Here is a 17,208-nt window from a genome sequence, read left to right as displayed (position 1 = left end):
TCTCCCCCTTCTCGTGACTGCTGCATGTGTCTGTAATTATCCCCTCCCTCCTCTACCACCGATATCGACCAATCACGTGCGGCTTTAACCGAAGACTGGGGGTGGGGAATAGAGGACAAAAAAGTCGGCTCCCATTTCGGGCTCCTTGTTAGGTACCGCTCTCTTCATCCACTTGAGAGGTTCGGCTCTAAGAACCGGCTCGTTCGCGAACGACACATCACTACCACGCAGCCATTCTTTTAACTGTCACTAATCTCTTTTACCAAGTGCCCGAAAACGGCTGCGATAGGCTCCAGCGCCCCCGAGATCGTAATGTACGGGAAATGGATGGATGGATGGATAATCTCTACTGCGGTCAACCGAGCTTCCACTAGCAAAATGAAAGTTCAGTGAGCCGCGACTGCGATTGTCAACAGTGTGCATTACGTCGATGAAATGGTTTCTTCAGCCGTCATCTGTGCTTCTTTGAAGGTGTCGGACGTTTCGCTTATCCAAGAAACTTCGTCAGCAAACTAAAGTCTTACTGGTAGTTTAGGCCATATATATATGTAACGGAGTTGTGCGCTTAGATTATTAAATTATGAAGGAAGTGACGCAATGGCGCACAGTGTGGCACTATGTCCCGCCCATAGTTTCCAGAACAATCTCGAGGAGATTCAGAATGAGTAGCAATTTACTGTTGGTCTTGATTAACGCGCATTTTCATGACAATATCTTATTTTGTTTCCCCTTTTGTACTGTCTAGTGTTATCTAATTAGTTCCCTTATTCATTTCGAGTCCAGATTACTTTTTGTGTCATTATTTACTTCACGTTTTGTCGAGTCGAACTTTGGAGCACATGTGCTTTTCTATTGCGCAGTTAATCACAAGACGAAACCCATGCGACTTCACCCATCCCTTCTGCCATACTGTGTTGCAGGTAATAATTGTTTCATTTCGTTTTTATTGAACAATATTTAGTTTCTTGTGTCGTGTTTCATTTGCCCGTGAGTGTCCGTGGCGGGTTGAACTGTGCGCCAGCCATTACAAGCGCACCGCGTGTTCTGCCGAGTCTCCGCCTATGATGCGTTCAGGGACATCTTGTAAATAACAGCGAAATTGTGTTGTATTCTTTTTTTCTGTAAATAACCACTATACGATCACATGTTGTTAATTCTGTTTTGTTATCTACAATGTTTTGCATTTGAGAACAATCTCGAGGAGATTCAGGTTAATCACAAGACGAAACCCATGCGACTTCACCCATCCCTTCTGCCATACTGTGTTGCAGAAATAAAAGAAATAAAAAGACACATCCACGCGTCTCGTCTTCATTAATACGGCAGCATCGTGGAGATGAAGACAGTCACTGTTGTGACGCCCGTCACATATATATATATATATATATATATATATAGGGCGGCCCGGTAGTCGAGTGGTTAGCACACCGGCTGCACAGTGCAGAGGTTCGCGTCCCGGTCCGGCCTCCCTGTGTGGAGTTTGCATGTTCTCCCCGGACCCGCGTGGGTTTTCTCCGGGTCCTCCGGTTTCCTCCTACACTCCAAAAACATGCATGGCAGGCAGATTGACCACTCCAAATTGTCCCTAGGTGTGAGTGTGAGAGTGACTGTTGTATGTCTTTGTGTGCCCTGCGATTGGCTGGCAACCAATTCAGGGTGTCCCCCGCCTCGTGCCCGAGGAGAGCTGAGATAGGCTCCAGCAACCCCGTGACCCTAATGAGGAATAAGCGGTACGGAAAATGAGATGAGATATATATATATATAGTAAAGTCTCGTTATATCGATATCGGTTATATCGATAGTACCGCTTATTACGATACTATTTCTATGACCGCAAGGAGAAAATTACATGCGCGCAGGGCATCCGGGCAGACGTTATTTTAGACACTGTTAATTCCAACATGTTGAATTGTCAATTTTTAGAGTCTTCTAAAGGAAAGAATCATAGTCGTCCCTCAACCAGTTTAATAACTTGTGAAAGTGTATATATATATATATATATATATATATATATATATATATACACACTTAAAAGTATAGCACTCCAGCGATCCAACCAAAACACGAGAAGCTACACTTTGCCATTCAGAATCTTGAGACGTGACGAAAAGTGGGCAGGGGGGACTAAAAGTACTTGGCTTTATTTGTTTATCTCCAGCACATTACAGTTGACATGCAGGAAGAGCATGTGGTTTGATTGCGTCATCAGTAGGTTGCCCGACGCAACAGAAAGCTCTGCAGTCGACGCATTGGGCTCTCCCGATGCAGCGGCAGGCCCTCCTCAGGGCTCTCTTCCTCCAGGAGCTGCTCCACGTACCAGGAGGAGCTCAGCAGGATATGGCCTGTGGCCTGCATGGAGAAAACGGTCCATCGCAGAGCCTCCCTGGAAGCACCACACAAACACGCCTGGCATGAGGAGGACACACCCATGTGACAAACGCGCCGTGCAGCAGGACCTCAGGCACTCACTTCAACATCTTTTTGGCCTCAGAGCAGCGCACTTCGTATGACAGCGAGTAAATGCCGTACAGCGTCGCCTTGATATTCAAGTGGCCAATGAAATCACTGGGGTGGTTCTTGTACAGGTCAAAGGTCAGCTTGGCCACATCCATCCGGCGCTGCGGCCTGAGATGGCTGAGTTCACCTCCGGAGGAGCCGCTCTTGAGAAAAAGAAAAAAAAAAAAAAAAAAAAAAAGAGTAGGTCAAGACAGTGTCTGAAACTCACGACAAAAAGTTAGCGGACACCAGGGCAGACAACTCTGAAAAGTTGCCTGCCCCATTTTTCAACTTGAAACACAATAAGACGACTAATCGCAAAAAAAAAACATTGTTGCAAAGTATTAAGGATTTTTTAAAATTAAGGAAGTACCTACCACAAATGCTCCCTTGCTCAATTCATGGTAACTATTCCTTGCTGAAGATTTTGCTCCAGTTGTCGTTTGTCGTCATGGTGCACAATGCAATGTTTGCATTGCGTTGCGTTGTCTGCTACAAGTCACATGGACTCCTCTTTTTAAGCACCTTTCAAAACTCTCAAGTACACTTTACAGTCACGGTATAGTCCGAAGCACGAAACAGGCTTCCGATTGGCTGCCGTGCCGAGTATGCAAATTGACGAGGCGCTTAGAAAGAGGAGTCCACATAGCTTGTAGCTTTTGCTTTATTGAATAAAACAAACGTTTGATTTGAAAAAAAAAAAACATTTTTTTTTTTCCTTGAAGAAGTTGTCGGCCACCCAGGCCGAGACGTTTTGAAAGTTGTGCGCCCGACGTAAAAGTTGTAGGCCCCGGGCCTCCGGGCAGGCGTCATTTCAAACAATGGCCACTTTCCAGGGCAGGCGGCCACACATACCTGGGGCGGGGTCCACTTCTGTCCTTTCTCCAGCACCATGAGGACAGTGTTTTCAGGCAGCGTCGTGAAGAACTCCTCCGTGTCCACACCTGTGCCATCTTCCTCCAGGACCAGGCCGCTGGCGCACACCACGTTTAATGAGTCGCTTACCTGTATGGCGAACAAACTGACCCATTCACTCGGGAACCGCGGCTGAAGCGCCAATGAATCAATAATAATAATAATAATAATAATAATCCATTTCATTTCTAAGCGGCTTTCAAAACTCTCAAGGTCACTTTACAGTCACAGGATACGTTTTTTTCTGCTGGTGAGCAGCGGCACCCACACGCGCCAGCGTTCACTCAACCCGAAAGTAACTCAAATGGACAGAATGCTAGTTAGATAGCGAGCCAATCGATAGCGAACAGATACCTAGCCAGACAGTGGATAGCTCGGTAGATAGCTAGCCAGTCAGATAGTCAGCCTACTCAGGCGCCATAAATGAAATGTATTATTATTATTATTATCATCATTTGCTCGCTATTTGCTATCCATCAGCTAGCCATCTATCAAGTATATAGCTGGCCGGCCATCCAGCTAGGTATCTGCCGGCCATCGATTGGCCGGCTTTCTAGATATTTGAGTTACTTCCGGGTTTAGTGAACGCTGGCGCGTGTGGCTGCCGCTGCTCACCCGCAGAAAAATTTATCCTGTGACTAAGATGCGGTCGTGTGCCGTCTGTCTATGGCACCAGGAGGGACACAAAAGTTTGCCGTTGGCAGCTAAATATTCCCCAGTCTTATGAACAGTGCTATTAAAGTAGACCCCATCAGAAGTGGTGGGGTGGGGGGTGATTGCTAGCAGGCGAGATAGGCGATAGATAGCAAATGGATAACTAATGGGATCAAGGGATTCCCAGAGCGGTGGGCCTTTTTTCCTCGGATCCCTCTGCACGCACCTTGTTGATCAGGTCTTCCAACGCATCCGCCATGACCCCCTTCTTTAAACTGCGGTCAGCATTCGTCACGCGGAACGGTTTTGGCCGAGACGTTCGCCTTGACAGAAGCTGCTGGGTCACAAATGCGCTGGCTGACATGCTAGCAGTCACACGCCTGATGGAGGAGTACACAGGATGGGAGGAGAAGGTGGTGACGCCAGGTGCTTTTTCCTCATTTCTTTCTCATCTTACTTGGAGAAGGACGACAGGCTCAGAAAGTCAAGAGACTTGCGCGCATAATCCATCATTGGAACTCCACAACCCACAGGACAAAGCTGGGAATGAACACAATGCTTCAAATGAAAAACAAAGTACAGTAAAGTCTCGTTATATCGATAGTACTGCTTATTACGATACTATTTCTATGAACGCAAGAAGAAAACTTACATGCCGCAGGATCGGATATATCGATAGTCCGGTTATATCGATATTTTTTTCAACTCCCGAGAATATCGATATAACGAGACTTTACTGTAATGTAGTTTATTCAATACATTGTAAAAATGGAAATTGTAAAGAGGGAAACATTGGGGAGACTAAACAAATTCTCAAAAAAGACTATCAACGCCGCAGGGATAATACTAGTGGGCCTCAATCTGCAGTACATATGCACCTAAAAGCTAGCTAACACTCATTTGACAACAATGAGGTTAAAATCTTAGCGAAAGAAAATAGATGGTTTGAAAGGGGAGTAAAAGAAGCTATTTTCATAAAACTGCAAAACCCTTCACTAAATCGCCATGGTGGGGTGATGTTCAATTTGGATCGTTCCTACAAGCAAGCGACTTCTTCGGCAACATAGGCTTAGTTATGCTGATGAGGTGATACCAGATCAAACGCGGCAATCAGGTCAGTCGTAGACCCATACTCTGGCAGGACAATAGAAGTAATCAGTGTAGCCGCAGGGAGTCATCCTCTGCTCCCCCCAATCTGAGAGCAGGGACCAATCACAGCAGAGTCTGGCACCGCCACGTCAGGACAGTAGGGACATATATAAGGCAAAATTACCAGCAAAAGATTTTAGTTCGCTGACAAAGCTTCTTGGATAAGAATCGAAACGTCCGACACCTTCACAGAAGTACAGATGACGGCTGAAGAAACTTTCTCATCGATGGACCACTCCTGTACGACTGAGAGCTCACACAATGCTTCAAAGTTGTCTCGTGTTGAAAAAAAAGAAAAGAAATGCACACTGCTCATTCAAAATGGAAACATGTAAAAAGTATCAAGGTAACTCTTAGGGGCGAAAAAAAGCTGCAGCGGCTCTTCCCAATTACTCCTCTACAAAATAATCCTTGTAATGGTCGCCGGAATCTTCATATGCCAAGTTAAGCCTCTGCAAAAAACGCACACGCTCCCTCCTCCAGACAGGCGACTGTGAATCACGGTGGCGACAGCTGGCAAATGAACCTTGCACAGTTAAGTTAAACGGCATCAGTGTCATTGCGTAAAACTGAGAAAAAAAAAAAAAAAAAAACACCCCCCTTGAATGTCCTGGCCTCGCACCAAGCCAGAGTGGATACAAGTTCATAAAAATTATGTACTGGGGTTGGTTTGAGAACTTCTGTGCTAACATTCCTGACACAAAACCGCAAATATTGGTTAACCCCCCCCCCCCCAAAAAAAAAATAAAAAAATAAAAAAATAAAAAAAAAATATGGTGCATTCAAGGTGGCATTTTGAAAGCACATTTCACAAGAGTCAAGACAAGCCTCTTTTACAAAGAGAAAACCAATGGAACCAAGCACCGTGGTAATTAATATCCAGTCGGACATCTCGTTTCTCCAGTTGCTCAGCCCCCCCCCAAAGGATAAGGGGGGGCTTGTTGGAAGCAGCCAGGCGGAGCGGACAGTACGGGCGCTGGCCGCTAGGGGGCAGAGCGACAAATGCCACGCAAAACTATTGGCTATCGATCCAGCTAGCTGGCGATCTATTAGCTATATATCCAGCTAGCAAGATAGCTATCTATTAGCTAACTGGCTGATAATCTAGCTATTAGCTATCTGTTTGCTAGCTAGCTGTCTGTGAGCCATTAGCTAGCTTTTTATTCATTTGAATAAAAACGCGTGTGGCTGCCGCTGCTCACCCACAGAAAAGCTTATTCTGTGACTGTAAAGTGACCTAGAGAGTTTTGAAAGGCGCTTATAAATGACATGTATTATTATTAATAATACATAAAAAAGTGAATACCTGGTTGAATTAGAGACACTTTTGTGTCTCCAGTGCTAAAAAGAAAAGTGTGAAATTGTTTTCGCTGTGGTAACCATCCTGGCCTCTTCCCGCCAGAAAAAAGGAACATATTCAGTATCATCTCAAAAACAGCAACTGAGAAGCCAATTTTAAAGACAAAGTTCACATTAACTTTGGTACGATACATATATTAAAAATATGTTGATATTTTATTTCTTGGTGACGTTTCTGCCCCAGCCCCCGCCCCCTCCTCATTTTACCATTTGGGTAGGCTCTTGAAATAAAAGCAAAAGAATAAAAAGCACAAGAGTTGGCACTGAACAGTGTGAGTGATAAAATGACAGTCTTCAACTTTATGTAACGATCTGTATGAGATCAAAGTGTTAGGAATAAATTATCTGTGAGTAACTTGCCGACTTTTTGGTCATCCCTCTCACAATGAAGGCGCCAATTGTTAGGCTAAAACGCAATAAGGTAAATTTAATTCCGTGCAAAATTGTTAAAAGATTAAATGCTGTGAACGCTAATATTAGCTTGTAGTATTCTAACCTAACATTAAGTATGTACGATTTGAAAAACGTGGGTTAAGAGATACCTCGAACATACAGTTAATGTGTGCATTGAGAAAGGAAAAAAAAAAGTCCGACTTACGTGAAGGTTGTTTGCTCGCCCAGTCGCCGACGGGCACGTAAGTCTCCCTTTAACACACCTGGCACGCGTTTCTAGGTGATTACTTTATTTTATTTCCGGGTTGAGTAAACGCTGGCGCGTGTGGGTAACGCTGCTCACCCGTAGACAAAAATAATAATGTGACTGTAAAGTGTCCTTGAGAGTTTTAAAAGGCGCTTATAAATGAAATGTATTAATTAATTTATTATTATTATTATTATTATTATTATTATTATTATTATTATTATTAATATTATTATTGCAGAATTTGGGGTGTCCTCTAACTTCCGGTATTAAGCGGAAGTCGTAAAATGGTCCTCCTCATTACTTCATGCGGCCCCCAAAAGCAAATCAAGCATGTTATCCAACACGATACTTCCTAAAATGTCTAATTGTCACATTTAATTTATCATGATATCAAGTGATTTATCATCACTTCAAATCTCGTTGTGCATCATTGTTGTGTCTGTGATTGAACTTTTAGGTTTCACAAAATTAAGTCATAACAGCCGCCCCAAGTAAAACCAAAACGAAAAATGAGTTTGACACACATGATTTCGGGTGATGAATGAGTGCAGGGTGCGTTTTTTTTTTTGTGTATTTTTGTTTGCAGTAAGGGAGGTCATTTAAATAAATAAATAAATGTAAGAAGGCAGCTCAACCTCCAGATGACTCAGATGAACAGTTAATTTCCTTCTGGCAAATCACATTTCATGCTCAGCGGAGGAGCCCAACATGATCATGTCCTCGAGGGGAGTGGGTAATGCGCCAAGACTTAAAGGACAACCGACACCATTTTTTTTCTCCTAACTGACATCAGAAAAACGTTTTATAGCATCTAAAATACCCAAAACACGCAGCCTGATATTTTTAGTCAAATGCAAAACACCAATAAAAATGACTTACAACTGTCCCAAAACTGCCACAAAATGAGCTTGGAACTGGGCATTCAGAAAGTCCCGCCACCTTGTTCGGGATGTCACAATTGGTCACACACTGCCTTGCTCCAGAATCGAAACAATGGCTTCAGAGAGTTCAGATTCGGAAAAGATGCTTTCTTGTTACTCATCCAATTATGAATATGATTCAAATACAGTAAAGTCTCGTTATATCGATATCGGTTATATCGATAGTACTGCTTATTATGATACTATTTCTATGAACGCAAGGAGAAAATTTACATGCGGCAGGATCAGATATATCGATAGTCCGGTAATATCGATATTTTTTCCGACTCCCGAGAATATCCATATAACGAGACTTTACTGTAGTACTGAAGAGGAAAGCATAAATGTTTGCAATTGATTAAAGAAGTCCTTCCATATCAATTTTAGCCGTCGGGACTCCAATGTAGCGCACAAGATGGCGCACAAGCTCCGTTGGAAATGGGCTGATTTGTCCGCTGGGAATTTGTTTAAACTTACACCTTCTTTCTGTATTACACCATCTACACGGTGTTTTCAGAGAAAAAAAAGTACCCAAAATGCATTGTGTGTCACGTTCTCGGTCAGGGGCATTCCCTCCGTGACGTAATTTAGGGCATCGTCATCAACTTTCCTCTTTCTTTCAGAACTGCTGCAGTGAAATGTAAATGTATCCACTGCGAGACAAATAAAGGTACGGTGGGGCCTTGGTTTACGAACTTAATTGGTTCCCAGACAGAGTGTGTAAGGTGAAAAGTGCGTATCCCAAAAATTAATTTCTCATAGGAAACCATTAAAATGAGAATAATCCGTTCCCAGGTCTCCATAAAATATAATTTAACTAAATAAGCCTGAAAACTACGCACAACATACCTTATTCTATTTATGATAAATGTGCTATTGTATTGTAAATAAAGAAACACACTGCACTATATAATAAAGTCACTTTATTTACATTTGTGATGGTCGTTGATTGCTCTTAATTGACACCTGTTGCTTTCTGACTTGTAAGGTCTTACGAAACTGAGGCATCACATTATCATTCATCATGAATGATGATTCTCATAGACACAGTCCTTTCTGGATGGAACTGTTCGATAAAAGCCTGCACATCACAAATTCTTCCATGCTGCTTTCAAGGATCGACGGGTAACATAATGCCAAGGCTTTTCTATCAGCTGAACACAATAATACTGTCACGTTCCGAGCGTGACAGGGACAGCTGACTCGTCGGAACGTTAATAAAAGGGGTTGGACCCCAAGCAGGCGGCAAAGACGTAGGTGCTGGCAGAGATTTTATTACAACAAAAGGCGCGAGTCCGATGATTCCATGTACCCGGAATGACGCGACAAAAGAAGGTGGGCGGGGGCGATCTGTCCAGCCTATCAAGCTAAGCAAAAAAATAAAATTAAAAAAAATGGCACGCGGGGGTAAAAAAAACTCGCGATCCCGGAAAGCAACAAACTCAACAATCACCTCAGGCGAAGCAAACTCTTGTGCTGGCAAGTCCAAGACACTGGCGAGGCGTAATCATGTCATTGGTGAGGTGACAACGACTCGTTGAAATGTCCCAGTATCAGTGATCAGGGGATTGACAGTAGCTGGCGGAGGTCAGGAGTGGCGACCCCGCCCCAGCTGTCAACTCACACGTGATAAGTTCCGTGTCATTAGTCTCGTAAAAGCATTGAGTCAATAACGCCTTTGTGTAGCAATGGTGGACTTAGCATATCGGTACCGGGCTCTTTATTTGTAGAATGGTAGTAGAAAGTTACTCTCAGGGAAGTGACACACAGTGTGGGAAATGTGTCAGGCTGAGGTTCACATGAAAGCCGCGGTGCGCACCTGTGACGCCACAAACGCACACATCGTTCGTGTTTCTCAATGATCTCGTTCTTCTCCTCGACTGTAATTTTGTTTTGTGTCTTCTTCGGCTGAACACGAGCCTGTGGTGGTCCCATAACACAAAAGTATCGTTGAAGACGATCGACGTGTACACTCATAGAAAGGGGGTGTGGAAAGGTAGGCTTTGGTGTTCTTCCGCCAAAGATTACTCCACCAGCCGTGGAGGGGGGTGTGTATTGCGAAAAGTAGTGCTTAATTCAAGGTTTAATTTTCAGAAATATAACATTCATAAACCAAAAATTTCGTAAGGCAAGGTGTTCGTAAACCGAGGCCCCACTGTACATCCAATCCAATCCAACTCGAAAAGAAGACTTCCTAAATATTCAGCGCGAGTCTTAAAACGTAAAATATAGCTATACACGGTGGAATCTGTGTAAAATGTGCTCAGTAGAAGTCATTTGAAGTGATTTTACAAATTATGGACGCAACTTGTCTGGGGGTGTCAGTTGTCCTTTAATATTATGGGGACCTGGGAACTGATTATTCTCATTTTAATGGTTTCTTGTGGGAAATAAATGTTTGGAAGACGAACTTTTCGCCTTACACACACTTTCTCGGAACCAATTAAGTTGTAAGCTGAGGCATCTGGCTAGCTAGCTATCTATGTAGCTATCTATTAGCTAGCTGGCTGGCTAGCTGGGTATCTGTTGGCTATCGATTGGCTAGCTAGCTAGCTTTCGATCTATTTGAGTTACTTCCGGGTTGAGCGAACACTGGCGCGTGTGGCTGCCGCTGCTCACCCACAGAAAAACTTATCCTGTGACTGTAAAGTGACCTTGAGAGTTTTGAAATGTGCTTAGAAATGAAATGGATTATTATTATTATTATTATTATTATTATTATTATTATTATTATTATTATTATTATTATTATTATTATGAGTAGCCCACAAGTGTCAAAATGCTGGAAGTGAAGCAAACCAAGGTTATGATGCGCAAGCTAGGCTCTTTTTCTTTCCTGGGGTCAATCTCCCACGTGTGCGCTCGTGATTTGTATTTGACGGCTCGTCGGCGCAGACGGAATGAAGACGACTCGAGCAAAGTAAATGGAACCTTTAATTCCACAGGAATTTTTTTGATTTTACGACATGCAAAAATACAAGGATTCGCAGAGAGATGGAAGATCCGGACAATCCGGCAACGTGGCTTGTTCCTCATCGACAAGTCATCAGAATCAGAATCAGAATCATCTTTATTGCCAAGTATGTAGAACACACAAGGAATTTGTTTCCGGTAGAACACGCTGCACTAGTATAATCATCAAAAAATTGCGAAGAGGCACGATACAATTCTATTTTGGTTCCTGTTTAAAGAGTTAATGCCTTGGGGGAAGAAGCTGTTTAAAGGACAACCAACACCATTTTTTTAGTTTCCGAACTGACATCAGAAAAAACAATTTATAGCATCTAAAATACCCAAAACACACAGGCTTATATTTTTAGTCAAATGCAAAACACCAAGAAAAATGAGTTAAAGTGTCCCAAAACTACTTCAAAATGAACTCGGAGATGACGTGTTTCAGAAGGTCCCGCCCCCTTTTTCGTGACAACTAGTATCAAATAGTAGTTTTGGTACAACGTCGGTTGTCCTTTAAATGTCTGCTGGATTTGGTGCTCACGGATCAGTAGCGCCTGCCTGAGGGGAGTAGGTGGAAAAGATGGTGGGCAGGGTGCGGAGGGTCCAGTAGGATTTTCCGCGCCCTTGTTTGGATTCGAGAGTGGGTAGGGCGGTGGCAATTATTTGTTCCGCCGTCCTAACTGTCCATTGAAGTCGAATTTTGTCCATTTCTGTGGCGACCCCGAACCAAAAAGTGATGGAAGAAGACAGGATGGATTTGATGACAGGCGTGTAGAAATGTCATGCGTATTCACTGCGATCAGAGGAGGAAATTAGAGCCGCTCAAGTTCTGCTCGAGCTACTCACACTGTCTGTGACGCAGCACCGTTAGATGTTTACTCTCCATCTGACGCCTTGTCTCGCCACCCGCCCGCTGCCAGAATTCTCGTTCCTCTTACCGATGCGCGCCATCAGTTGCGCGTTGGCCGCAGCTTTGGTCTTCAGGTCCTGGTTCTTGGCCAGGTCGATGAGTACGCTGAGGACACTGGTGGGCACATCAAGAGACAGGGCGAAGCGGGATGCCGGACGGGCTCTCTTGGGCACCTGCCGCACAAGCGGGCGGACCATGGTGGGCGGCCACCGATTGGGCTTCCCCAGGTCCACGGCGGGCGCACTTCTCCTGGTTTCCTCCTCCTCCGAGACGGCAAGAGTGGCACCGCTCCTCGCCGCCGGGAAACCGCCAGCTAGGGGTTGGGCAGGGCGCAAGCACAGGCAAAGGCACAGGCATAGTCGCGCCGCCGTCTTCATGATCGCTTGGAGGAACTGAAGAAAGCACCTCAATTTCCAGCGCTGGAAACAATCTGGCTAGTTGATTAACCGAGCCGCGTCCCAACCAAAATAAAGAAACAAAATGGATGTATATATATTTTTTTAAACGGTCCTCTGTCACCTCGAGAATGATAAGAGCGACCGGCGTGTCACGCAGCGGGACGTTCAAGTGGCACCGCTGTTTGCTCTCTGTTGGATGACCCCCCCCCCCCCCCCTCCTCCTTCTTGAAATCTTATTTCCTCCACCGTCATCACGATCGCTTTCTCCCATTTAAAAATAACACAATCACACTGATTCACCCAACATGTCAGGGTGCTGGAATGACATGTTTTATATGGGCCTGGAAAAGATTTTCATTTTAATGGTTTCCTAGGGGAAATTAATTTGGGGGAAATACATTTTTCTTTTTCGCCTTACACACTCTGACTGGGAACCAAAGCAAAGTGCGACTGTACGAAAACTCGGTTGCCGTGCGCATGTGGTTTTAAGTCAATCGCCGCACTTACGCGAGCAAGATTTGTCACGCAGAAGAGCTATATCGGGAACGGGATGACGATAAAAAAGACCAGCCGCAGAAACGAGCGAGGACCATCTTTTGAGTGCGAGGCCTTCAATGACCCTTGGGGGGGTCCGTGCAGATTCACCTTCACATTTCTCGTGTCTTGGTCCAATATGCAATGAGAGCGACAGACAACTCATGGGGGGAGGCCAGCAAACAGTGACATTTGGACTCGTTTACACTTTGATAGTTGAAAGGCAGAGTGTAGACTGCAAGGTTAAAATATCCCATCAATCAGGCTTCACAAATAACCTGCACAAGCCATCTGTACACTTGTCGCAAAAAGCTATCAACCTAGCTAAACAGAACACAATTGATGAGGAACTAGGTAAAATTATCGCAGAGAAAGCACGTACAAGGGATCATTCCTCAAGATGGTGAAAGAAGGCTACATTCCTCAAGTGTTTAATGCTGATGAAACCGGCCACTCCATTCCATCAAGCAATCAACGACCATCACAGAGGTAAATAAAACAACTTTATTATACAGTATAGTTTATTTCTTTAATTATAGCATCATAGCACATTTATTATACATAAAATAAGGTATATTTTGTATTTTGTCATTTTAAGGTTTAGAAAATGAGAAAGTAGAACATTGTTTTATGTGGGCCTGGAAAGGGTATCACTGTGTGTGTGTGTGTGTGTGTGTGTGTATATATATATATATATATATATATATATATATATATATATATATATATATATATATATATATATATATATATATATGGATAGCTCAGTTGATAAGGCATCGGTTTGGCATATGGGAGACGAGGGTTCGAATCCCACTTGGGGCAGAGAAAAATGAGTACAAAAACATCATGGGGCAAGACCCTTCACGCTAATGCCTACCTCATACAATGATGAGAGACAATAAATGGAATGACATGCCGGCTCAGACGTCGCCCGGCCAAACAAGGTCTGCGGGTGCTGGGGAACCAGAGCACCTTGATGAAAAATGGGCTACTGGAACAAAGCGGAGATGGACGAGATGCGATAACATGGCTCTGTTGGAATGTTACTACTCAAGCAACCCTAGTCAGAGGGGTTACATGCAGAGAATGGGGGCTGAATGGTTACTTCGAAACCCACAGTCACAGTTGACCACGAAACAACTAGTAGCTCAGTGTTCCAATATCCACAAACGGCAATTGCTATCACAACTTCAGATTGATGAGGTACAACACAAATTCCGAGGCAAAGACAGCCACATCAGAGGAAGAGGTTCAACCAGAGATTGGGAGGCAAGCCCCAATGAATGATGAGATTGGGAAGCCAGCCCCAATGAATGAAATGCTGAGCGAGGCAGCAACTGACCTGAGAGATAAGATCATGGCAAGAATGAAAACTGGGCAACTAAGAAACCGATTACAACGGCTATGTGAAGTACCACCTGAAAGTCTCATGGAAACTGTGAATGCAGCACTGAGAACGACCCCGACCGGAACGATCACGGAAACCAATGAGCTGATATACACCTCAGCATCAATGATCCTCGAGATGCTCGGCTACAAGAGCAACCATGAGAGCCACGAGATTCATTACCCACCATGGAAAAGACGGTTGGAGGCCATGATCAAGGCGGCTCGGAAAGATGTGAGTCAATTGACGGAGATCCAGAGAGGTGTGAATAAAAGGCCAATCCCCAAGAGGTACATGCAGATTACCATACCTGAAGCACTCAAAGCTGCCAAACAAAGGCTCCAGGCCTTGTCCAGTCGCCTAAAGAGGTACACGAAAGAGAATGAGGCCAGAAGAATAAACAGGCTGTTCGCAACACAACCTGCGAAAGTGTACGCTCAGTGGCAGGGTTCTAACAGCAGAGCAGACCCTCCAAGGCTGGAAACTGAAAGATACTGGAAAGGCATATGGGAAAAGGAGGTCGCACATAACAGCAGTGCTCAATGGCTGGTGACTCTGAAAGAGGAATACAGCAACCTCCCTGAACAGAACCCAGTTACCATCACAGCGGCAGATATACAAGGAAGAGTCTCAGGTATGAAAAACTGGACGGCACCAGGCCCGGATATGGTCCACACCTACTGGCTAAAGAAACTCACAGCTCTCCACGAGCACCTCGCAGCACAAATGAACCAATGGCTGATGGATGGGACTCACCCAGGATGGCTAACCGAAGGGCGAACAATACTGATCATGAAGGATTCCTCAAAGGGTGCAGTTCCTTCCAACTATCGGCCAATAACCTGTCTCTCCACAACATGGAAGCTCATGTCAGGCATCATTGCGGCTAAGATAAGTGGACACATGGATCAATACATGAGCAAAGCACAGAAAGGCATTAGTAGAGATACTAGAAGTGCCAAACATCAGCTGCTGGTTGACAGAACAGTCGCTCAAGACTGCAGGTCCCGACATACCAACCTGTGCACAGCCTGGATTGATTACAAGAAAGCATATGACTCGATGCCACACACATGGATCACTGAATGCTTGGAGTTGTATGAGGTCAACAGGACCCTTCGTTGCAAACTCGATGAGGATGTGGAAAACCACACTTGAAGCCAATGGCAAACCACTAACGCAAGTGTCCATCAAATGTGGCATATATCAAGGTGCCTCAGAAATGGAGCTATGATCAGTCACCTCCTCTACATGGATGACATAAAGCTGTATGCTAAAAGCGAAAGGGACATAGACTCCCTGATCCACACAACCAGGATCTACAGCAGTGACATCGGAATGTCATTCGGGCCGGAGAAATGTAGTCGGATGGTGACTAAGAGGGGCACGGTAGTCCACACTGAAGGGGTCTCACTCCCTGAAGGAACAATAGCAGACATTGAAAACAGCTACAAGTACCTCGGTATACCACAGGCCAATGGCAACCTCGAACTAGCAACAAGGAAAGCGGCTACGACCAAATACCTCCAGCGAGTGAGGCAAGTCCTCAGAAGCCAGCTCAATGGCAAGAACAAGACCCGGGCAATAAACAGCTATGCCCTGCCAGTGATCAGATACCCTGCAGGAATAATAAGGTGGCCAAAGGAAGAGATTCAGACCACGGATGTTAAGACCCGAAAACTCCTCACCATGCACGGAGGGTTCCATCCCAAGTCCAGCACCCTGACACTGTACACAAGCCGTAAGGAAGGAGGTCGGGGACTAGTGAGCGTGAGAGCCACTGTCCAGGATGAAACATCCAAGCTCCATGAATATATCAAAGAGAAGGCTCCAACGGATGATGTACTCAGAGAATGTCTCAGACAATGGCGAACAGAGGATGAGGGACAATCATGGGAGGAAAAGCCCCTACACGGGATGTACCACCGAAACCATAGCAGAGTGGCTCATCTCAAGAAGTCCTATCAGTGGCTAGAGAGGGCTGGCCTAAAGGTCAGCACAGAGGCACTCATCTTGGCTTCACAAGAGCAGGCCCTGAACACCAGAGCCATAGAGGCAGGGATATACCACACCAGACAAGACCCACGGTGTAGGTTGTGCAAAGAGGCACCTGAGACAATCCAACACATAACTGCAGGGTGTAAGATGCTGGCAGGGAAAGCCTACATGGAGCGCCATAACCAGGTGGCTGGCATAGTCTACCGAAACATCTGTGCGAAGTATGGACTGGAAACCCCAAGGTCAAAATGGGAAACACCTCCCAAGGTGGTGGAGAATGACCGAGCAAAGATGCTGTGGGACTTCCAGATACAGACCGACAAGATGGTAATGGCCAACCAACCAGATATCGTGGTCATAGATAAAGGGGAAAGGAAAGCCGTTGTCGTGGATGTAGCGGTCCCGAGTGATGGAAACATCAGAAAGAAGGAACATGAGAAAATCGAGAAATACCAAGGGCTCAGAGAGGAGCTGGAGAGAGCCTGGAAGGTAAAGGTGACAGTCGTGCCTGTGGTGGTCGGAGCACTCGGGGCAGTGACCCCCAAACTCGACGAGTGGTTGCAACAGATCCTGGGAACAACATCAGATATCTCGGTCCAGAAAAGCGCAGTGCTGGGAACAGCACGGATACTGCGCAGAACCCTCAAGCTTCCTGGCCTCTGGTAGAGGACCCGAGCTGAAATGGTGGACAGACACCACCCATGGTGGGTGAGACGAGGATTTTTTTTTAAATATATATATATATATATATATATATATATATATATATATATATATATATATATATATATATATATATATATATATATATATATATATATATATATATATATATATATATCAGTGACGTGCAGTAAAGCTGTCATGGAAATATCAAATGAAAAAAT

General features: G+C 44.7%; 1 protein-coding gene across 2 annotated transcripts; it reads right to left on the bottom strand.

Annotated features, from left to right (window-relative positions):
• Positions 1–2,103: 2,103 nt before the first annotated feature.
• cidec (cell death inducing DFFA like effector c) lies at positions 2,104–7,240 on the bottom strand. 2 transcript variants are annotated; one of them, XM_089010310.1, is made up of 6 exons: positions 7,172–7,240; positions 4,523–4,605; positions 4,292–4,445; positions 3,352–3,501; positions 2,470–2,660; positions 2,104–2,383 (listed from the first exon to the last, which is right to left on the bottom strand). In XM_089010310.1, the coding sequence occupies exons 2-6, from the start codon at positions 4,576–4,578 to the stop codon at positions 2,206–2,208; spliced, it is 729 nt and encodes a 242-aa protein (XP_088866436.1). In that variant the 5' UTR covers positions 4,579–4,605; positions 7,172–7,240; the 3' UTR covers positions 2,104–2,205. The 2 variants fall into 2 exon arrangements, with proteins under 2 accessions (XP_088866436.1, XP_088866434.1); XM_089010308.1 differs by lacking the exon at positions 7,172–7,240 and adding an exon at positions 5,339–5,729.
• Between the last annotated feature and the right edge of the window lie 9,968 nt (positions 7,241–17,208).

Source organism: Hippocampus bargibanti, linkage group LG12, assembly GCF_051943395.1.
Source record: "Hippocampus bargibanti isolate YZ-2025 linkage group LG12, ASM5194339v1, whole genome shotgun sequence".
Classification (NCBI taxonomy): Eukaryota; Metazoa; Chordata; class Actinopteri; order Syngnathiformes; family Syngnathidae; genus Hippocampus; species Hippocampus bargibanti.
Note: the sequence above shows the minus strand (reverse complement) of the source record. Positions and strands in the feature narration are given on the sequence as shown.

What these genes read in the sequence shown, in the direction of transcription:
- cidec (XM_089010310.1), bottom strand. Translation starts at nt 4,578, where the DNA reads ATGATGGATTATGCGCGCAAGTCTCTTGACTTTCTGAGCCTGTCGTCC. An exon ending in AGCCTGTCGTCCTTCTCCAA is followed by an intron (nt 4,446 to 4,522) that starts GTAAGATGAGAA and finishes CTCCTCCATCAG; the next exon opens with GCGTGTGACTGCTAGCATGT. An exon ending in AGAAGTGGACCCCGCCCCAG is followed by an intron (nt 2,661 to 3,351) that starts GTATGTGTGGCC and finishes CTTTTTCTCAAG; the next exon opens with AGCGGCTCCTCCGGAGGTGA.